The 20217-nt window shown below is 38.1% G+C and overlaps 3 protein-coding genes and 1 pseudogene across 3 annotated transcripts; all 4 read left to right on the forward strand.

The window, feature by feature from the left end:
• The first annotated feature begins 6263 nt into the window (after positions 1 to 6263).
• LOC126783780 (probable 2-oxoglutarate-dependent dioxygenase AOP1) lies at positions 6264 to 7846 on the forward strand. Its single transcript, XM_050509311.1, has 3 exons — positions 6264 to 6701; positions 6796 to 7114; positions 7230 to 7846. Exons 1-3 carry the CDS (start codon positions 6322 to 6324, stop codon positions 7485 to 7487), a joined length of 957 nt encoding a protein of 318 aa, XP_050365268.1. The 5' UTR covers positions 6264 to 6321; the 3' UTR covers positions 7488 to 7846.
• A 432-nt stretch (positions 7847 to 8278) lies between these two features.
• LOC126784702 (probable 2-oxoglutarate-dependent dioxygenase AOP1) lies at positions 8279 to 9468 on the forward strand (annotated as a pseudogene).
• Positions 9469 to 10680: 1212 nt separating this feature from the next.
• LOC126784456 (probable 2-oxoglutarate-dependent dioxygenase AOP1) lies at positions 10681 to 12155 on the forward strand. The gene is made up of 3 exons (XM_050509919.1): positions 10681 to 11183; positions 11316 to 11637; positions 11782 to 12155. The coding sequence occupies exons 1-3, from the start codon at positions 10804 to 10806 to the stop codon at positions 12043 to 12045; spliced, it is 966 nt and encodes a 321-aa protein (XP_050365876.1). The 5' UTR covers positions 10681 to 10803; the 3' UTR covers positions 12046 to 12155.
• A 3700-nt stretch (positions 12156 to 15855) lies between these two features.
• Positions 15856 to 17507, forward strand: LOC126784832 (probable 2-oxoglutarate-dependent dioxygenase AOP1). The gene is made up of 3 exons (XM_050510342.1): positions 15856 to 16235; positions 16831 to 17158; positions 17247 to 17507. The coding sequence occupies exons 1-3, from the start codon at positions 15856 to 15858 to the stop codon at positions 17505 to 17507; spliced, it is 969 nt and encodes a 322-aa protein (XP_050366299.1).
• Positions 17508 to 20217: the final 2710 nt, after the last annotated feature.

A 20217-nucleotide genomic window follows, 5' to 3' on the forward strand; every position in this document is an offset into this window, starting at 1 on the left:
AGCATGACTCAGTCGACTTAAATAATACATAATCAGTTTATACCTCAGTATTATAACCAATGGAAATGTAAAATCCACTCAATCCTCACCAACAAACAGAAGAAAAAAATCTTCAGAGTAAGCCCTCCGAATCTTCTAATCCCAACATGCAGAACTATCCCCCTACACCATCGAATTGGTGCACCGGAATTGTGACACAAACCTGGTAAGATTTTCAGCCCGTATGAGTAGACCAACAGTATAACATACATCACATACAAAGGAAATATGACAGATAACATTTAAAGACAAACGTACTCATGTGACACTGGGCAACCCATATGTTACCCAATATCACTAAAAAACATGAGTACTCATGAGACCCAAACAACCCATTTGTTACCCCTCATGCAGTACACCGAAAAATACTGGGCAACCCATCTGGTTACCAAAAATCATTTGAAACATGGGTACTGATGAGACCCAGGTACCCATCTGTTACCCCTCATGCAGTACACCGACATACAGACTAGAATTCTAACTGAATCGTAATCGACACCCGGCCAAGGCTTAGTTCTGGTTACTGCCAACAACGTCCGTAGACCAGAAAACGTTTTAACAAGACTTAATGTTAAAACCACGTACAATATAACAATCAACACATGTTTATATACTACAACCAAGCGACTCTTGTACAACAATATAAATATCGTCACCACAATATAATCTCATTTTGAAATAAGAACCGTAACATTATATAATATAGCAACCCATATATATGTATCATATTTACCATTTTTGTACACATACACAACCCACTATATTATATAGATGTCACAGTTCACTCTTTTTAAGAAATCGTAAATATGAGTCACCAACAAGGGTAGACTTGTCATAGTGAGATTTACTCACATTCACCATAGTCCATAATCACTAAAACATTTTAAAATCATTTATTAAAATAGTGTTTCACTTACCCATGAACCGTAGATGATCAAGTTCACGTAATTTAAGCCAAAACATATTTTTAGAACAAATTTTATAAGCTAGTGATACAATGACTATGTTTACAACTCAAAAAAAATTCAATAACTATAACACTACTTCGATCATAATGATCATTGTGAGGTTTATTCACTTTATTTCCTGCGTGCAACTTTCACGACACCGAGAGCAATTCGCGTACTCGTTTCATCGGTCACCTAATAGCACGATAAAGTACTTAGAAAACGATACGTAAAATTTCAGGTGACGATTCATTATAGCTGAACACTGTTCATAAAACGTTGTTCACAAATCACTGTTCATGCGCCGCCACCGTTTTCTGACCACCACCAATGACCACTAAATTTCACCACCACAATTTAAATGACATTCCTAACAAATTTCTAATTCACCACAAAGTCCAAATCCGAGCCTAAACACTTCAATTTAACAAAAAACCGAAAAGCCCCAATTTAAACTCTAGGATTTATTTTCTTCAATTCTCCTAGCACAAAACGATTTGGGTAAATCTTTTGGAGAGTTTGTAGTATGGAAGGAGACCTTCAAAATGGGATAAGAATCTTACCAATTGGTGGCCGGAGGAAGGAGATCCGGCGAACTGTGCACTTTCGGAAGAACTTCCAGGCTTCACCGCTCCCAAACGACGGCGAGATGGCGGGTGTCGCTGCCACCAATCGACAGGGGACGCAACAACCTTTCAAATGGGACCGGTGCGCCAGTCTTTGGTGGCCGGACGGCGGAGATCCGGCGGCCCAAAGTCGGCCGCTCGGGAGAAAAAAATCTGGGTTTTCGGGTGAACAATGCACAATCCGAATTTCTGATTTTTCTCCTAAATTTCTCTTTAATTCCCCCATTTATACTATTTTCTAAAAATGTCCAAATACCTTTTGATTCGTAACTTCTCAGACGAGATGACATTTCCTTATTATATGGAATCTTGTCTATGACAAGATTTTTTCTCTTTTGGTTACGTATTGTGCCAGCAAGCATATCTGCATATGCATCTCTTACAATCTTCTCCCTAAAATCATGCTTGTTTTAAGGAGTTGTGTTCTTGCCATACTCTTGTCTTTGACATAAATTATCTTAGATTTCTAGAGATATTTGTGATCTCTTGTTCTTCATATTTTCTTGTCCTTGTAAATCTAATATTATCTTGGTCATTGTCCTTGTAATCTTTAGCATTCAATGTCCATGTTTCATGCTGAATCATATCTTTCTAGTATATGATAAAAGCCATTTGGTTTTCAACCATGACTTTTGTCAATTTAGTTGGAGTCACTTTATACGTTTGTTTTGGTTAGGTTGTCTAGGTTGTTAAAAATGTAGTATTGCATTTTTCTTTTGTTAGGATTAAGTTCCCTTGCTCTGTCCATTGTTGCTCCAAGTTTTTCTTGTGATTATAAATCTTGGAGCTGGACACAAAACATTCTTTGTAAACTCATATCATTTGCACATGCATACTTTGTGTGGTGTAGGTAGTGCAAGCAACCACGGAAGTGTTAACAACTGAATCAGCTGAGTTGTAGCTGAATTCAAGATTGAAGCTTCTGATATATATGTGTGAGTAAACACTTTGAGACAAGAGAGACAAAATAGCTGAGTTCTTAGACTAGGTGAGTAGAGACAAGATAGTAACGTGGTTGGCTATCCCTAAGGAGTTGTTATCTTGTGAGATGTGTTGCAATGCTTATTGTGAACTAGATAAGTGTTGGCTGTGTTCAGAGCTGAATTTTGAGTGACTTTTTCATATGTAAACATAAACTTAGTGTTATGAGAGATAGAACATGTTGTAGACTAGATAGAGTCTAGACATGATAGTACTGCGGTCACCTATCTAGGTTGCTATTAGTCTTGTAAGAAGTGTTGTTTCACATAGTTGAAATGTTTGTCCCTCAGGAGTAAGGGGCATGTAGTTTTTCTCCCTGTTACAGGGTTTTTGCGAGTAAAAAACATCTTGGTGTTATTTGTTTATTTCTGCACTTTTTATTTTCGTACTTCTGCCACACAAGATAACACTAACTCTTGCTATCCCTAAAAGCGGATTTTAACGAAAAAGTTGTCACGACCCCGAAATTTTAAGTATGAAACTCGAATTCAAAGCCATGAAAAACTCTAAAACAATCTCAATAAATCGAAATTATTTTAATGTCACAGCGGATCATTACTGAGTTCATGGTACGACTCAGTTAAATTGATTATTACAACCCAAATTTATAATTCAAGCATTATATCAAATTGAAATGTAAAATCCTCTCAATCCTCACCACAAGATAAAATGAAACAACTTCAAAGTCTTCAGAGTTGTCCGTCGATTCTGCAAATCCACACATGCGAAACTATCCCTACACCATCAAATAGGTGCACCGGGATTATAAATACAAACCCGGTAAGCTTTGCAGCTCGTATGAGTAAAACAACAATATAACTTGCATATAAATGCATAAGAAATTACATAAAGCATCAATCATAAATGCTCTCATGAGTTATTGGACGACCCATCTGGTTGTCTAATAATATATGAAAATATACGTGCTCATGAGAAATCGGGCAACCCCTCTGTTTACCCAAATACATTTATAATATGGGTACTCATAAGCGCTGGTACACCTCTGTTACCCATTATGTAGTACGCCGCCCGATATTGGGCAACCACTTGCCACCCAATATCCAAAATATGAGTACTCATAAGCGCTGGTACACCTCTGTTACCCCTCATGTTAGTACCCCAACAGACAGACTAGAACTCTAACTGTATCGTAACTGTCGCCCGGCCAATGCTAGGTTCCGACATGCCAACACGTCCGAAGATAGGTCCACATACCACAAAACGTTTTAACATAACTCAAGTTAAAATCACGTACAAACAATCATCACATGATATTGTACAAATCAAAGTGACATACTCAAATAAATAAATATTAACGCTATAATGAACTTATTCGCAACCGGAAATTTCGACAGTATATAATATAGCAAACCATATATATGTACCTATTTTACCAATTATACACATACACAATCCACTAAATCATATACGTATCATAGTTCATTCTTCTTAATTTAGCGTAATTATGAATCTCTGTAAGGGTATATTCGTCACTATGGGATTTTACTCACCTTATATTTATGAGCATAATTTCACAATTCCGAACTCGAATCCTTTACTTGTTGTGTCGATCACCTAGAATAGATAAGAAGTGAATTTAGAAGCGTTACGTAAAACCTTAAATGCCGAAACAGTAATAATGTTTTACTGTTCAGCAATTTCTGGTTTGTACGAAATTACTGTTCACACAATTACTATTCACGTATTACTGTACAAGTACATACTATTTATGTATTTATGTACGTGTAATACTATTTATGTATTCCTGTATATCCATGTACTATTCCATCGTATATACTCTTTCAGTAAATAATAATTATCGATTTATCCTTCAGAAATTATTTTTACAATTACTGTGTAAAATAATTTTACATTCACCGTACGTAAAATAAATTTACATTTACTGTACATAAATTATTTTTTTACATTCACTATACGTAAAATAATTATACCAAAAATTACTGTTTGAAAATCACTGTTCACGCACCTCTCCACCGTGGCAGCGCGTGGAGCTCACGCGCCACGCAAACCGGCGCTTGTGGCTTGCCCACTACCGCCCAAATCTCTTTCTTTCTTCCTCCTCTTCCTGCACCACTCACCTTCCCTCACGCGCCGCCTAAGGCGGCGGTATTCTCTCCGCTCCTCTTCCTCCGATCCTCCACCAAATCGCCACCAATTCAACAACAAACACACCAAACAATCAATCAAGCAAACCCTTACCTCGATAAGGCTTAGAACCACTGAGAAGATCGCCAGAGGTGCTTGATACTCCGTGGCGGTGAAATCGAGCAGCGGCGAGGGGCGAATCGAGCTCCAATCTCGTCGTAGGTGGCTCCGGGGGTAAGGAGAGGTGGAGATGAGCTATCCTTCGAGCCCTTGCGTCGCTGGAGGTGGGAACTGGACGGCGTTGAGTTGCAGATTGACGGAGGAGCTTTGGCATGGTGAACGGCGGCGAGGGAGGACACGTCCTGCTCAGGGTTTGCTGTGGTCGTGCTTGCGGAGGTTGTGGGAGTGGCGGTGAGAGCCACGGAGGCCGGAGGTGGTGGATCGCCGATGGCGATTCGAGAGAGCGAGAGAAAAGGAGAGGGAGGTGGGTGAGAGAAAGGGTTTCCGAAAATGGAAACCCTAATTCTCAAAATCTCCTTTTTATACCCACTTCCAAAATCGGAAATTAACTTCTGTCGTTAATAACTTTCACGTACGATGTCTGATTAGAACGCGTAATGTTTCCACGAACTTGTATCGACGAGCTCTACAACTTTCGTGAAGGAAGTTTTAACAAACGAGCGACGGAGTAAAAGTCGATTCTCGCGTCGCGAAAACGTAACGTTTTCCTAATTAAAATTTCCGATAACGGTTCCGTTTTCGACTAACAACGTCGCGAAGCGAACAAATGCGGTTTATTAAATTTTACAAACTCTATTAATTTCTAAGAACTTAATTAATTTGACTCCGAAAAATCGGGTCATTACACAAGTTTTCAAGACCTATTCACACCCCCCCCCCCCCCCCCCCCCCCACGAAAGGACATGTCAAAGCTCTATGGATGCTTGATTTTATGTCAAAGCTCTACCTACGCGGACCGATACAATTGCATTTTTTCCACTTAATAATGCATTAGATATGTTGTTTTATAGCTAGCATCATATTTCCCCCCCCCCACGAAAGGACATGTCAAAGCTCTATGGATGCTTGATTTTATGTCAAAGCTCTACCTACGCGGACCGATACAATTGCATTTTTTCCACTTAATAATGCATTAGATATGTTGTTTTATAGCTAGCATCATATTGTTTGAGCTGATAGAGATCTTGGGTTGTCATACCTTATATAGTAGTTGGTATGCATATAACTAAACATTCATTATCAAGCATATAACTTGAAGTTGGGTATCTGGTTTTATATCAAAACCCTCCTAAAAGACTCAAACATAAAGAAATCTAGGACAGATAGTAGAAAATGGGTTCTGACTGTACACCAGATTCTGAGAATTTCTTAATTTAGGATAGTAGGTTGTATAATTGACATTTTATAATATAATTTCTTGTAGACTAGTAGTAATTCTTAGATTAACCTAACAGCCTCGAGTCTGATAATTATTTTATTATTGTCTCTTAGCTATCAAGATGTGCACTCAAACAAAACCCTCTCAAAGACTCAAACAAAGAAAAGCAGTTCATCAGAAACACTGAAAAAGAAAGAAAGCAAAAGTGGAGAATTAATAGAAAATGGGTTCCGAGTGTCAATACCAGATTCCTACCATAGATTTCTCAAACCATTCATCGGAAGTGGACCGAGGAACAGAAGAGTGGTACAGTTTGTGCAAGAGAGTTCGAGAGGCTTGTGAAAACAATGGTTTCTTTGAAATAGTGTATGACAAGATACCTCTGCAGTTAAGAGCAGAGACCTTCTCTATGATTAGGCAAGTCTTTGGCCTTCCTCTGGAGACAAAGAAGAAGTATTGTAATCCAAGGCCTTATGGCGGTTACCTTGGACAGAATTCAAAACTACCCTTGTTTGAGAGCTTTGGCCTTGAAGATTCCTCCAACTATGAATCCCTCAGAAGCTTCACACAACTAATGTGGCCTAATGGTCATGACCAGTTTTGGTAATAAAATCTCATCAGTCTTAGCCTATGTCAAAGTTTAGTCTTTTTTATGGTTTTGTTAATTTTTTTTATTTGTTTGTTATTGTTCTCTTAGCAACACTGTAATTTCTATGGTGAAGAAGTTAGATGAGCTCAAACATATGATTGAAGTGATGATTCTTGATAGTTATGGTTTGGGAGATAACTCAAAATCGATCTTGACATCTGCGACACTGCTAAGGATAATGAAATACAGCTCTCCTCCCTTGGGGGAGTACATGCAGGGCCTCCATGCTCACACTGACAAAGCACTTAGCACAATCCTTTGTGATGATCAAGTTTCAGGGCTGGAAATCGAAACAAAGGATGGAAAATGGGTCAAGCTTTCTTTCTCTCCTACCTCCTTGGTTTTCATCGTTGGAGATCTCCTTATGGTAAGTGGCAACACCTATATATGCAACTGGTTATGCCTTAAAATGTGACTAACACCCAATGTTTAACATTTGATGACTTATAAACCAAAGTATAGTTAACCATGATCACTGGTAGGCATGGAGTAATGGTAGAATGCATGCTGCAAAGCATCGAGTGATGATGAGTGGAGAGAAGGAACGGTACTCTTTGGGACAATTTGTGGATCCAGTAGAAGGTACCATCATCAAGGCACCTAAGGAGCTAGTAGATGAAGAACATCCCCGCATCCTCAAGGACATTGACTATACAAACTTTAGCAAGTTTTTTTACTCAGATGAAGGAAGGTTTATCGACACACAAATGCAAATTTTTGCCTTTGCTGGGATTAGTTAGCACTAAAATTGAACGCAAGTTTGCTGGCCTAAACCAATAATTGACTAGCTCCTCCACAGATGAGAAATACTAGTTTACAACACTATCTGCTTTACATTTGTGTTTAAGAACTTTTTTATAGCATTTCCGTGCTTTTTCAGTGCAAACTCTGCTTTAAAGTCTTGTATCAGCCTTAAGCTATGTTTGACACTCACTGAAGACATCTGAATCTGAACAAGTAGAAAGGGGCAAGTTATGGAAAAGAAGTGTAGTTTCCTCAAGAACTATTCATCCTGGTTTTGCAATTGTTTGAATGATTTCTACTATTAACTATGCACCTACCAACGATATGTCATATTTTTATTTTAGCTTATGTCAAAACTTTATTCTTTGGAAAACTCTATGATTGTTGCTAGGTAGCTTATGTCTAACCTCTACTTCTTAATATCCTTGTGTTATATGATTGGTATATGTTTGAGCTTATACTGTTCTTGGACTTTCTAAACAGGCTTCAAGTATAATGGACTTATCCTCGAAGCCTAAGATCCTTATACAATGGCTGATAATCTATTAAAGCTTCCAGATATCCCTTTCAAGTTCAAAATTACAGACTAAATAACATCTGCATGCTCCGGCAATTGATATCAGAAAATAGGTATTTGGATGTATATCATTGTCAGTGCTAGAGCTGTGCAACTTATAAATAATTAAATATAACACCAACAATAAGGTCTTCACCAGAAACACAAAGGAAGTGCTACATTTGAGATACACTATTGTCAATATACACCCTCCAAGAGAAATAGTACAAAATGGGTTCAGAATTTCAAAACCAAATTCTCAGCATAGAGTTCCCACTCAATTAATTAATGATAGACCCAGGAACTGACAAGTGGAACCAATTGTGCAAGAGGGTTCGAGAGGCATGTGAAAGCTATGGTTGTTTTGAAATAGTATATGACAAGATACCTCTGCAGTTAAAAGCTGAGACCTTCTCTATGATAAGGCATCTTTTCAGCCTTTCTGTTGAGACAAAGCAAAAGAATGTGAATCCAAAGCCTTACCATTGTTACTATGGACAGTATGCAAGCATTCCTTTGTATGAGAGCTGTGTACTTGAATATGCCTCCAACTATGATTCTGTTAGAAGTTTCACAGAACTAATGTGGACTAATGGTCATGACCATTTTAGGTAATTGAGCACTGTTTCCATTATATTGCCTATTTCAACATTTGTAAACTTGAATGTGTCCTTCAATGTATGGTTACGTGACATGCGGTTTTTTTTCTCTTCTTGTTGATGCAGCCAGACTGTAGTTGATATGATGAAGCATCTGGATGAACTGAAGGCTATGATTGAACTGATGATTCTTTGATAGTTATGGTTTGAAAGAAAAATTAAATTCAATCATGGAATGTAAGACATTGTTTCGAATCATGAAATACAGCTCACCTCCCTCTGAGGAGTACATGCAGGGGCTCCAAGCTCACACTGACAAACTATTAAGCACAATCCTTTGTGATGATCAAGTTTCAGGACTCGAATTTCAGACCAAGGATTCATTGGATCATTATAAGGGGCTCGTGAGTTCGATCTATGCCAAGGTTATTGTTGGAGATCCTCTTATGGCAGTGATTACAAATAGAACCTCTCACTTTAGTACGTTAATATAATCAGTTAGAACATATCTGATACAAATTAAACATCGACTAATGATGTGTCATGGACCCTCACTTGCAGGCATGGAGCAATGGAAGAATGCATTCAGTGAAGCATCGAGTGATGATGCATGGAGAAAAAGAACTGTCTTCTTTAGGAGCAATTGCAATTGCATTAGAGGGTACTATCATCAAGGCACCAAAGGAATTAGTAGATGAAGAACATCCTCGAATTCTTAAGGACTTTGACTATATGGAATTTTCCAAGTTCTCCCACTCACCCAAAACAAGGGCCATAGACTTAGAAACACAAGTTTTTGCATTTGCTGGAATCAGCACCTGACAGCAGAAGTTCACAAGCTACTTTTTATCTTATGAAGGATGAGCTTACCCTTATTCTTGCTGCTAAAAGTTGTGTATTTGCAATTTCCTTTCTGGTGAATAAAAGATCTTCAGGTTCCAGGATTCTTTGAATTTGATGAAGCAGATGTTTACTAAATGATGTTGAACCACCTTCTATGTTTGCTCCGCTCTCTACCACTATATGTCTAGAGCAATTATTAGGTTAAATGCTCTACCCGTATCTTCATCTTTAGCTTAACATGCAAGTTACACAACAATGTGACACAAAGAAAGAGCAAAATATCAATATTATCGGCTGTTAATTTGTATTGAAGTAACCATCCAGTTATTCCAGTATTTAAATATCTATTGTATCTTAGTATCTAGTACTGATAGTGCTAAACTTTGAAGCTCCTCTACACATCATCTGAATCCTTATTGTGTATCCTAGATCGTAGTAAATTTACAACCTCATCACTTGGAATTGACTTAAGCTTTAGTGTCGGTAAACTCCTATATACTTCACTGCTCCTCATTCCCAAGGCAACTGCAATCATTTTCAGATTTTTTGTATGTTTATAATTCAGGTTGTTTTCCAATTAATATTAAATGCAAACTTCTCTGGATATTTAAGCATATGATTCCTTAATACCATCTGGTATGAATTAGCAATCCTGTTAATTGCATATATTTCTGTACTTTTGTCTAATATAATAAAAGTCTACATCTTTGTGGTTTACTAAATGATTTCACAATATAATTATGTGCAGGCCTAGCACATATATGTCACTACTGATGTTAGCATATTTGAAATACCAGATAGCAAATCATCTTTTTTATTCTATTCTAATATATTTCTGGTTACATGCTTGTGTTAGCTGATGCAAATATAAGTCGGTGGTGCAAAGTTAAATTTTATGTCACCAAGTAGGTATTTGGGACCAGGAGAATGGTCCCTTCTTTCCCGTACAATAATTGAAAGGAAATACCGTATTATATGAGGTCTAATCTCCAAATGGTCATCAAAACACAAGATCATAGTAGATCTATCATCTATGATCTAAGCTTTCAGCTCTCCCCATTAGTTTTTAGTTAAACATTAGATCTTATGTCCTTTTGGATTGGGAGGTTTTTGTTTTTGCCATTTTGGTCCCCCTCCTCTGTGTTTTTTTTTCTTTTAATCTGATGGAGTCCTGTCTGAGATGATCATTGATTCCAGTTTTGGGATGTGTTGGACAATTTGAAAATGGGCTGTTTGTTTTAACTCATTGTCACTTCAAGAACTATGTACTATAAATAATTATCTCTAACAAAGAAGCAATCATTCATAAAAAAAATGGGTTCAGATTCTCATTACCAAATTCCGACCATAGACCTCTCAACCAGTTCAGCTAAACTGGCCCGTGGAACTGAAAAGTGGTTCAGTTTGTGCAAGAGGGTTCGGGAGGCTTGTGAAAATTATGGATTTTTTGAATTAGTATATGATAAAATACCACTGGAGTTATCAGCAGAGTCTTTCTCTGTGACAAGGGAATTTTTCAGCCTTCCACTTGAGACAAAGAAACAAGATGTCAATCCAAAGTCGTTCCATGGCTATTATGGACAGCACCCCGTTGCTCCCTTGTACGAGAGCTTTGCTATTGAAGATGCCTCCAACTATGAATCCCTTACAAGCTTCACAGAAAAAATGTGGCCTGATGGTCATGATCAGTTCCTGTAAGAAGTTTTCTTGTATTTTCTCTTTACTTTATGCATAAGCAAATTGTTAGTTTTATATATGTTTGTTCTTATTTTGTGGTTTAAACTTCAGGGTACTCATGCTTTTCTGATTTTGTTTCATTACGACAGTAACACTGTGATTGGAATGGTGAACAAGCTGGATGAGCTGCATGAGATGATTGAAATGATGATTCTTGATAGCTATGGTTTGGGAGAAAATCAAGATTCAATCATGGCATGCGAGACGAAGCTGAGAGTATCGAGATACGGTTTACCTCCATCAGGGGAGTATGTGAATGGCCTCAATGCTCACACTGACAAACAATTAACTGCAATACTTTGTGACGATCAAGTTTCAGGTCTTGAATTTGAAACTAAAGACAAATCACAATGGATCAAGTTATCTCTGCCTCCTAGTTCCTTTGTCTTCATTGTTGGAGATTCTCTTATGGTACATGTACTAAATAACTTGTTTCTAAGTTCTAACTCATTTAAGGCTTCTCCCTGTATGTCTACTGCAAAATTGTAAATGTACTTCACTACTTGCGCTTAAACAAACACCCGTGAAGACTAATTAGATCTTATTTACTTGCAGGCCTGGAGTAATGGAAGAATGCATTCTGCAAAGCATCGAGTGATGATGTGTGGAGAAAAAGAACGATATTCGTTAGGAGTATTTGCAATTCCAGTAGAGGGTACCATCATCAAGGCACCAAAGGAGCTAGTGGATGAAGAACATCCACAACTCTTTAAAGACTTTGAGTATATGGATTTCACCAAGTATAGCACTTCAGAGGAAGCAATGGCTGCCGCGGAGTCAGCTATGCATATTTGGTCTTTTGCAGGAATCAGTAGCTGATCGACTTGCTATCTAGCTCTCTCCACAACTTTGTATATATCTGCGACAAATAAAGATGCGTGATAAACACCCGAAAACCCTATAATTAGGAGGTGTTATGCGGTTGGTGCATGTGTTATTTGGTGTTTTGAATGGGTTTGAGATTTTCTTGATGCATGGGATCAACTTTTTTTTTTGTCATAATTTTTTATTTATTTATTTCTTTAACAAATGAGGGGAGCAAAAAACCTGACCTCCTACGTCTGATAAACTCCAACAAAGAAGATAAACAAAAGCTCAATCCGGCATGTGTACACCCACACATGCAAAACCATAGATATAAAACCCCTAGAAAATAGCAAACCCTCAGCCAATAAACCTTTAATCAAAAGACGAGATGAAGCTGGTAGCATTGGCAGACAGTTGTGAGATACCAAGAATAGAGAAAATAGACATCTTGTGATGCTTCTTGTAAGGATGAAAAGAATGTAGAGCAGACTCTCTGAACAATTCCAAAAGATGCATGGAATCAACTTGAATATTCTTGCAATTGGGTGATTTAGTTTCTTACCAGGCTGTTGTTAAAAATTCTGGTGGCCTAGTCTTTCTGTGATTTATCCAATTATTTTGTGTCACCAAAGAGGAGTGGCGGCTTTCGGCCACCGGAACAGCTGCTAGCTTTCTGGGCTCCTACTGTAATTGGGATTGTTTTGCTTTTCTCCCAAGTTTATCTAATTAAGTTTTGTTTGTAAATTGGTTGTTTGTTTCAACTAGGACAATGTCGTTTATCTAGTGGTACAACAGTCTCGTTCACACGGTCAGTAGCTGATCATGAATTCATACTCAACCACCATTAGATGTAAATCTAAGGGTGAGGAGAATCTTTTTAAAATAGAGTTATTTTGTTTTCAACCCTTAAATTTACATCCAATGGTGGTTGAACATGAATTGTGAACGGGTTTGAGTGGTACAATGTCGACATGAATCTCCGTTTGGTAAAAAAAAAAGTACATTTTTAATTATAAAATAGAAAATGTCACAATTTATTTCTCAATTTTAAAAATGTCATCTCAAGTGATTAGAAATTAGAAAATAGTTAATAAGGTTGGAACAAAATTAGAAAATAGTCACTTTTAAAATATTTTCCATACAATTTTACCATTTTTCTAACTATTCTTCTTCATCTTCTCTTTTTTCTTTTTTCTTCGAATTATGGCCATAACTTTGACATACGGTTGAGAAGATCTTTCTCCCCTCTTTCATTTGATATCATACCCACTCCGAACCGACCATTGTAAAAGGCGCAGGAACCCTCGCAAGGGACTGTCGTTGTCCATAATGGTGCTCCAAGCTATTCCGGCGCAATCAGAGCTTAAGGCTCCCAAATTCTAGTTTTTCTCTTCATTCTGAGTATAGTCATACCAATCTCCTTTGAATTTTAACATCATTTCGCATATTTAGATATTTTCTCTCGGCATGTCACACCCGCTGTCAAACTACATGTCACAATTACTATAATACTACATGTCACAATCGTTGTAACACTACTTGTCACAACCGATGTCACAACCACTGTAATACTACCTGTTGCAACTACTGTAATACTACATGTCACAACCATTGTAACACTACCTGTCACAACCGATGTCACAACCACTGTCACACCTCCTGTCACACTTGATGTCACACTACATGTCACACCTCCTGTCACACTTGTTGTCACAATCACTGTCACACTACCTATCACACCGGCTGTCACAACCATTGTCACACTTGTTGTCACAACCATTGTTACACATACTATCACAATCACTGTCACACATGCTATCACAATCACTGTCACACATGTTATCACAACCACTGTCACATTTGTTGTCACAACCACTGTCACATTTGTTGTCACACCTGCTGTCACAACCACTATCCAGATTACTTGTGATCATAACGACGCTTACCCTGAGCAGCCAGACTATCCTTACTCGTCTTGTACTGGGTAACCTTGTGTAAGGTGTACTTCTTGCACTCCTTGCTCTTGCAGTAGGTCTTCTTTATCTTGGGAACATTCACCTACGACATTCCAACTCCAATTACTATTCCTCTACTCCATTTCAAAACAAATCAACCACAAATACAACAATAAAACACAGGCATAAACTTGCATTAGTTTAGAAATTTTGATGCGACAGTAGCCGACGTTGTCATCATTTTTGCTCCCACTGATGCGTCCCTTTTGCACTGTCGACATGATTTGAATTGCGGCGTACACCGACACGCTCTGCCTCCACTTTGCCCCTCTTTGCCTCTCCCTCTCCTTCTCCGATGACAACTCTTCCCCACCATCACTCCTTCCCAGACCTTTAAGGCCACAACTACTGCGTCTCCAACCTTGCCTTCTCCTTTGACAACCGCCTCAGCGAGGCGTGCTGGTGAATCCTCGAAGCGTCGAGTCATTGACGAGAAGGCTACAGTGAATGCCTAGATTGAATAGCGATCTTATCCGGTCAAATTAAGTGGCACGAATTGTAATTTGTGAGAAATATATGGGCAATGCTTTAAGCTTTTTTACCATCTGACTTTTTTATAATTTTAAAAAAGTGCTTGAGTTTTTTTATAAATTAAGGTGTTTAAATGGACTTTTTTATAAGAATCCAAAAATGAAAAGCGTAATAGAAGCTTGACTTGGAAGGAAAGCAACAAAAGGGACACCAAATATGAGTTGAATTACTTGAATCAAATGTGATTTTGAATAGAAAGAATAATCAAATAGCCACAAGGATCATGCAATAGTTTGTTTAGGTGAAGAGTGAAGACCAAGTAGAGGTGGGATTCATTTTCTCCGAGACCTAATATACTAAATAATCACTCCACCATATTTGAGGCTTTCCTATATTTAAATATTTCATGCCTATCTTATGACACCAGTGATGTTAATTCTTCCACTTTGTCCGGAAAAAAGTCCGATTTGTTTTCCCTAAGCTTATGTAAGATTGTAGACTTGTAGTAACTCTAGGATGTTCCGAACAGCCACAATTCTAAAAAATGTTAGCTCTCCAATCATCAAAATCCAATATCAGAAATTGAAACTACAACAGTACGATAATCTAATAAGTAATAGAGCAACCAAGTTTGATCCCTTTTAATCATATATTGTTTGAAGGTTTAAGTGGTTAGGTACTCCTAGGTTCGATCGTCGACAATTCGTCATATATTGATTCTAGAGAGCTTTGAAAGCAGGTGTTTGGTTGTATATATACCTAGGTTGCACGGAATCGGATACGGGTACGTGGAAGCGAAACGTTTGGAAACGCGGAAGCGTGTTTTTCAAAAAATTTAGGAAGCGGGTACGTTTTGGAAACGTCAAAATAAAAAAAAATTATAAATATATATAAATTATACAAAAAAATAAATATAATAACAAATTTTTAATTTAAGTAACTCAAAATCTCAAATAAAAAAAACATAAAAAAACCTTTATTTTTTGGAAACTCGCGTTTCCACCGCGTTTCCAAAACTCATTTTTCTGGAAACACGTTTCCGAACGTTTCCGGGCGTTTCCGGGCGTTTCCGGCACGTTTCCGGGCGTTTCCGGCACGTTTCCGGGCGTTTCCGGTGTGGTTCCGGAGTGGTTCCGCTTCGGAAGCGGGAAACGTGGGTGTATGCACGTTTTCGTGTTTCCTAGATATATACAAGTATTTATAAATTATATATAATAATATCAGTGAAAGAGCCAAGCAATATAAATAGATTAACCCTAGCCTCTTAGCTAGCTCACAGACAAGCAAATACTCCTAACGAATATCGTTCCTTTTCTCCACACAACATCACTCGAAAATGGGTTCTGATTCTCATTATCAGATTCCATCCATTGATTTCTCAATTAATTCAACGGAACTGGATCGAGGAACTGAAGGGTGGTACAGTTTGTGCAAGAACGTAAGAGAGGCTTGTGAAAATCATGGTTGCTTTGAAATAGTGTATGATAAGATACCTCTCGAGTTAAAGAGAGATACCTTCGCTATGATAAGGCAACTTTTCAACCTTCCAGTGGAGACAAAGGAGAAGAATGTTAATCCAAAGCCTTTCCATGGTTACTACGGACGGTATCCCACTACTCCCTTGTATGAGAGTTTTGGCATTGAAGATTCCTCCAACATTGAGTCCTTTAAAAGCTTCACTAACTTGATGTGGCCAAATGGTCATAACCACTTTTGGTAAACTAATTCTCATTTACTTCCATATGTATTTTCGTTTTTGCTTTTGCATGTAACACTTCAATACGCTGTTTTGGGGACTATATATATATATATATAGACACACACACAGGGCTTTTCAGATAAGGAAGTCCTTATCTTAGCTTAAGGTACGGATTTTCATTTTTGACCAACTTTTCGATCGAGTTTTCACATCTCCACCGTCCAATATCTAATTTATAATGTATAGATCATCTCCAAAACATTTCAGCCGATTCCATCACCGTTAAGGTACTCATAACTTCGATTTTCTACTCAAAATATGAACGGTTCAGGTTCGGCAAATTCAATACGTCCATTGGTTTTGATTAGTTCAATACCTTAACTATCATGAAATTGGCTGAAATTTTGTGGAGATGATCTATACGTTATAACTTAGATATTGGACGGTGGAGATGTGAAAACTCGATCTAAAAGTGGATAAAAATGAAAATTTGTACCTTAACTTAAGGTACGGACCTCCGCACCTTGCAACATAATATGCATGTCAAAATTGTATGCCATCACGTAGGCTTCTTTTGTATTGTTTTGATTTCGGTTGTGTATGTTCCTACAGCGACACGGTAGTTACTATGATGAAGAAGCTGGACGAGCTGAAGGAAATGATTGAAATGATGATCCTTGATAGTTATGGTTTGGGAGAGAAACTGAACTCAATCATTCCTTGTAAGACGTTGTTGCGTGTGATGAAATACGATGCACCTCCATCGGGATTGTACGAAAATGGGCACTATGGACTCACTCCTCACACTGACAAACTAGTGAGCACAATCCTGTGTGATGATCAAGTTTCAGGGCTTGAATATGAAACTAAGGATGGACAATGGGTCAAGTTGTCTCTGTCTCCCACCTCCTACCTCTTTATTGTTGGAGATCCACTTATGGTACAAATTAATTATATGTAGTTAGCTAGCTTCTTAACCATAATTAATACAACTTAAACATGAACATTAATGTCAAATTGATATGCAGGCATGGAGTAATGGAAGAATGCATCGCCTTAAGCACAGGGTGATGATTTCTGGAGAAAAAGAGCGATATTCTTTGGGAGCATTTGGAAGTCCATTGGAAGGTACCATCATCAAGGCAGAAAAGGATCTAGTGGATAAAGAACATCCCCGAATTCTCAAAGATTTTGACTATAAGGACTTCAGTAATTTCACCTTTACACAGGAGGGAAGCATCATAGACTCCGAAAAGCAAGTTTTCGCATTTGCAGGAATTAGCACTTGAGACTTGAGAGAATGGTTCACAATTAAGCAGCTCTTTACCTAATAATTTGATATATATATATATATATACACGTCTTACTATAAATAAATCAATAAACTACCGAGCAAATTTGAATAATGTTAATTACATGCAATTTTGTCATTCATGTCTCCCTCTAATTTTATAAACGAGTACATCCAACGACGCGTACTCTTACATCTAATTTTAGCAACAACCATGGCAGCTAATTTAATGTTTATGAATTGCATTAATCTTAACCGAAGTTCTAGTGGTGCACAATCTCAAACATTTCCAGCCATTATTAGGTGACGTGCACCTTTTAGCTCTTGTAGTAAGATCAATTTGGATGGTTTTGTTAATAGAAATTCAGCAGCTAGTGGCTTTGTTGTCACAACCCCGAAATTTCGAACGGTAAAAATTTGAATTTAAAGTCATGAAAACTCTATAATAATTCCAAATATATTGAAATAATCTTACAGCAACAGTGTATCGAAACTGAATACAAAGTACGACTCAGTCGACTTGAATAATATATCACCAATTTATACACTCAAGTATTAAAACAATTGAAAATGTAATATTCACTCGATCCTCACCAAAAACGGAAGAGGAGAACCCTCAGTAATCCTCCAAGTAAGCTCTTCGAGCCTGCTAATCCACACATGTAGAACTATCTCGTACACCATCGATTTAGTGCACTAGAATTGTAAACACAAACCTGGTAAATAACATTTAAACATACATCACATACAATGTAATAAATAACATTTTTTAAACATGTGTACTCATGAAACCTGGTCAACCCACCTGGTTACCCCTCATGCAGTACAACGACAAACAGACTAGAGCTCTAACTGATTGTACCCAATACTCGGCCAAAGGCTTGGTTCCCGATTTAAATGTCATCACTAAGTCTGAATACCAGAAAACGTTTTAACAAGACTCAATGTTAAAACCACATACAATATAACAATCCACACATGTTCATGTACTAAAATCAAGCAACTCTTACACAACAACATATAACAAGTCATACAGATAATCCATTATATCATATGGTATATTATCTTCCCTTCCGGTCTCATCCACCACAGTTAATCGAAAATAATAAAATTTCATAATTTAAATAAAACCATAACGTTATATAATATAGCAAACCATATATATGTATTTTATTTACCTTTTTTGTACACATACACAACTCACTATAGTATATCGACGTCACAGTTCATTCATTTAAAGAAATCATAAATACAAGTCACCGCCAAGGGTAGACTTGTCATAGTGAGATTTACTCACCTTAAATCATGCGTGCAACTTCTACAACACTAAGTGAAATTCCCTCACTCGTTTCTTCGGTCACCTAGTGGCATAACAACGTGCTTAGAAAACGACCCGCAAAACAACAGGTGAATATTAATTACAGTTAAAACATTGTTCACGAAAAACACTGTTCACGTGCCGCCACAGACGGCCGCGCGTGGGGCTCACGCGCCGCCACACAGACAGCCGCACGTGGGGCTCATGCGCCGCCCAATGCAGCCGCGCGTGACCTCACTCCCATCCCTTAAATCCACCCATCTTTCCACCTACATCAAACCTACGGTCTAATACTTTCTCTCCGCCGCCCCACTTCCTCCCATGCGCACCACAAACTCCTCCACCCAAAACCTCCACAAAACACAAAACTTCCAACAGCAAAAACATAGATCACGTGGAGTAGGAAATTTTTCATACCTGTAGCTAGTACCAAATCGGCCGGAAACGTCACCGTAAGAACCCAAATCGGAGGTCGTGCTCAATTTAATCCTCTTCATTGAAGGAAACTTGACTGGAGGAAGGGAGGAAGACTAGCGACGGCGGCCTCGTGCCCCACTCTCGCCGGCGACAACAGATTCGATGGTGTCAAATTTGAGCAGTCTCGGGCGCGGTTGAAACGTTGTGCGGGGTAGTGTGCCACCACCACAGATCGAAGCGGCTCGGCCATGCTGTTCTAATGACACCGGTGGTCTCGAACACGGCGGCCGAAAGACGGAGATCGCCGGAGGAGGAAAAATCGGCTAAGATGGAGTCGGGTCTGGGTCGGTCCGGCTCGGTTTCTTTTTATCTTTTCTGATTTTAAGTTTCTAAAAATGTCATTTTATAACCTTCCAAAATCGGAAACCAAACTTCAGTTGCTAACAACTTTCAAACATGATGTTCGATTAAGGCGTGCTACGTGTCTACGATGAGTGACGGATTAAAAGTCAACTCTTGAGCCACTAAAAACGTAATGTTTTTCAACCTTAATTTTCTGAAATCACTTTCATTTCGTAGAGACATCAACGGAAATGTGTAAAATGTATTTTACTCGAATTACCAAGCATAATAATTTGCAATAAATTAAAAGAATTTACACTCGAAAATTCGGGTTATTACATTTGTTATCCGAGATGCAAATAGAATACCACTCTCTACTGCATCCAGCTCAGTTGGAAGAGCCTCGGTTCCTATTGTAGAGGCACTTGCACTGAGAGACAAGCTTATTGATGCAAAGGCTAAGGGATTTATGAAGCTTGAAGTTGAAGGAGACTCGAAGCTTGTAATTGATGCAATAAATGGCCAAATTGATCCACTCTGGAGGATAATCAAGCTTGTAGAAGACATTCGAAGGATTGCTACGAGTTTTGATTCTATTACCTTTACTCATGTTTTTCGTGAAGCCATCTTT

Source organism: Argentina anserina, chromosome 2, assembly GCF_933775445.1.
Source record: "Argentina anserina chromosome 2, drPotAnse1.1, whole genome shotgun sequence".
NCBI lineage: Eukaryota > Viridiplantae > Streptophyta > Magnoliopsida > Rosales > Rosaceae > Argentina > Argentina anserina.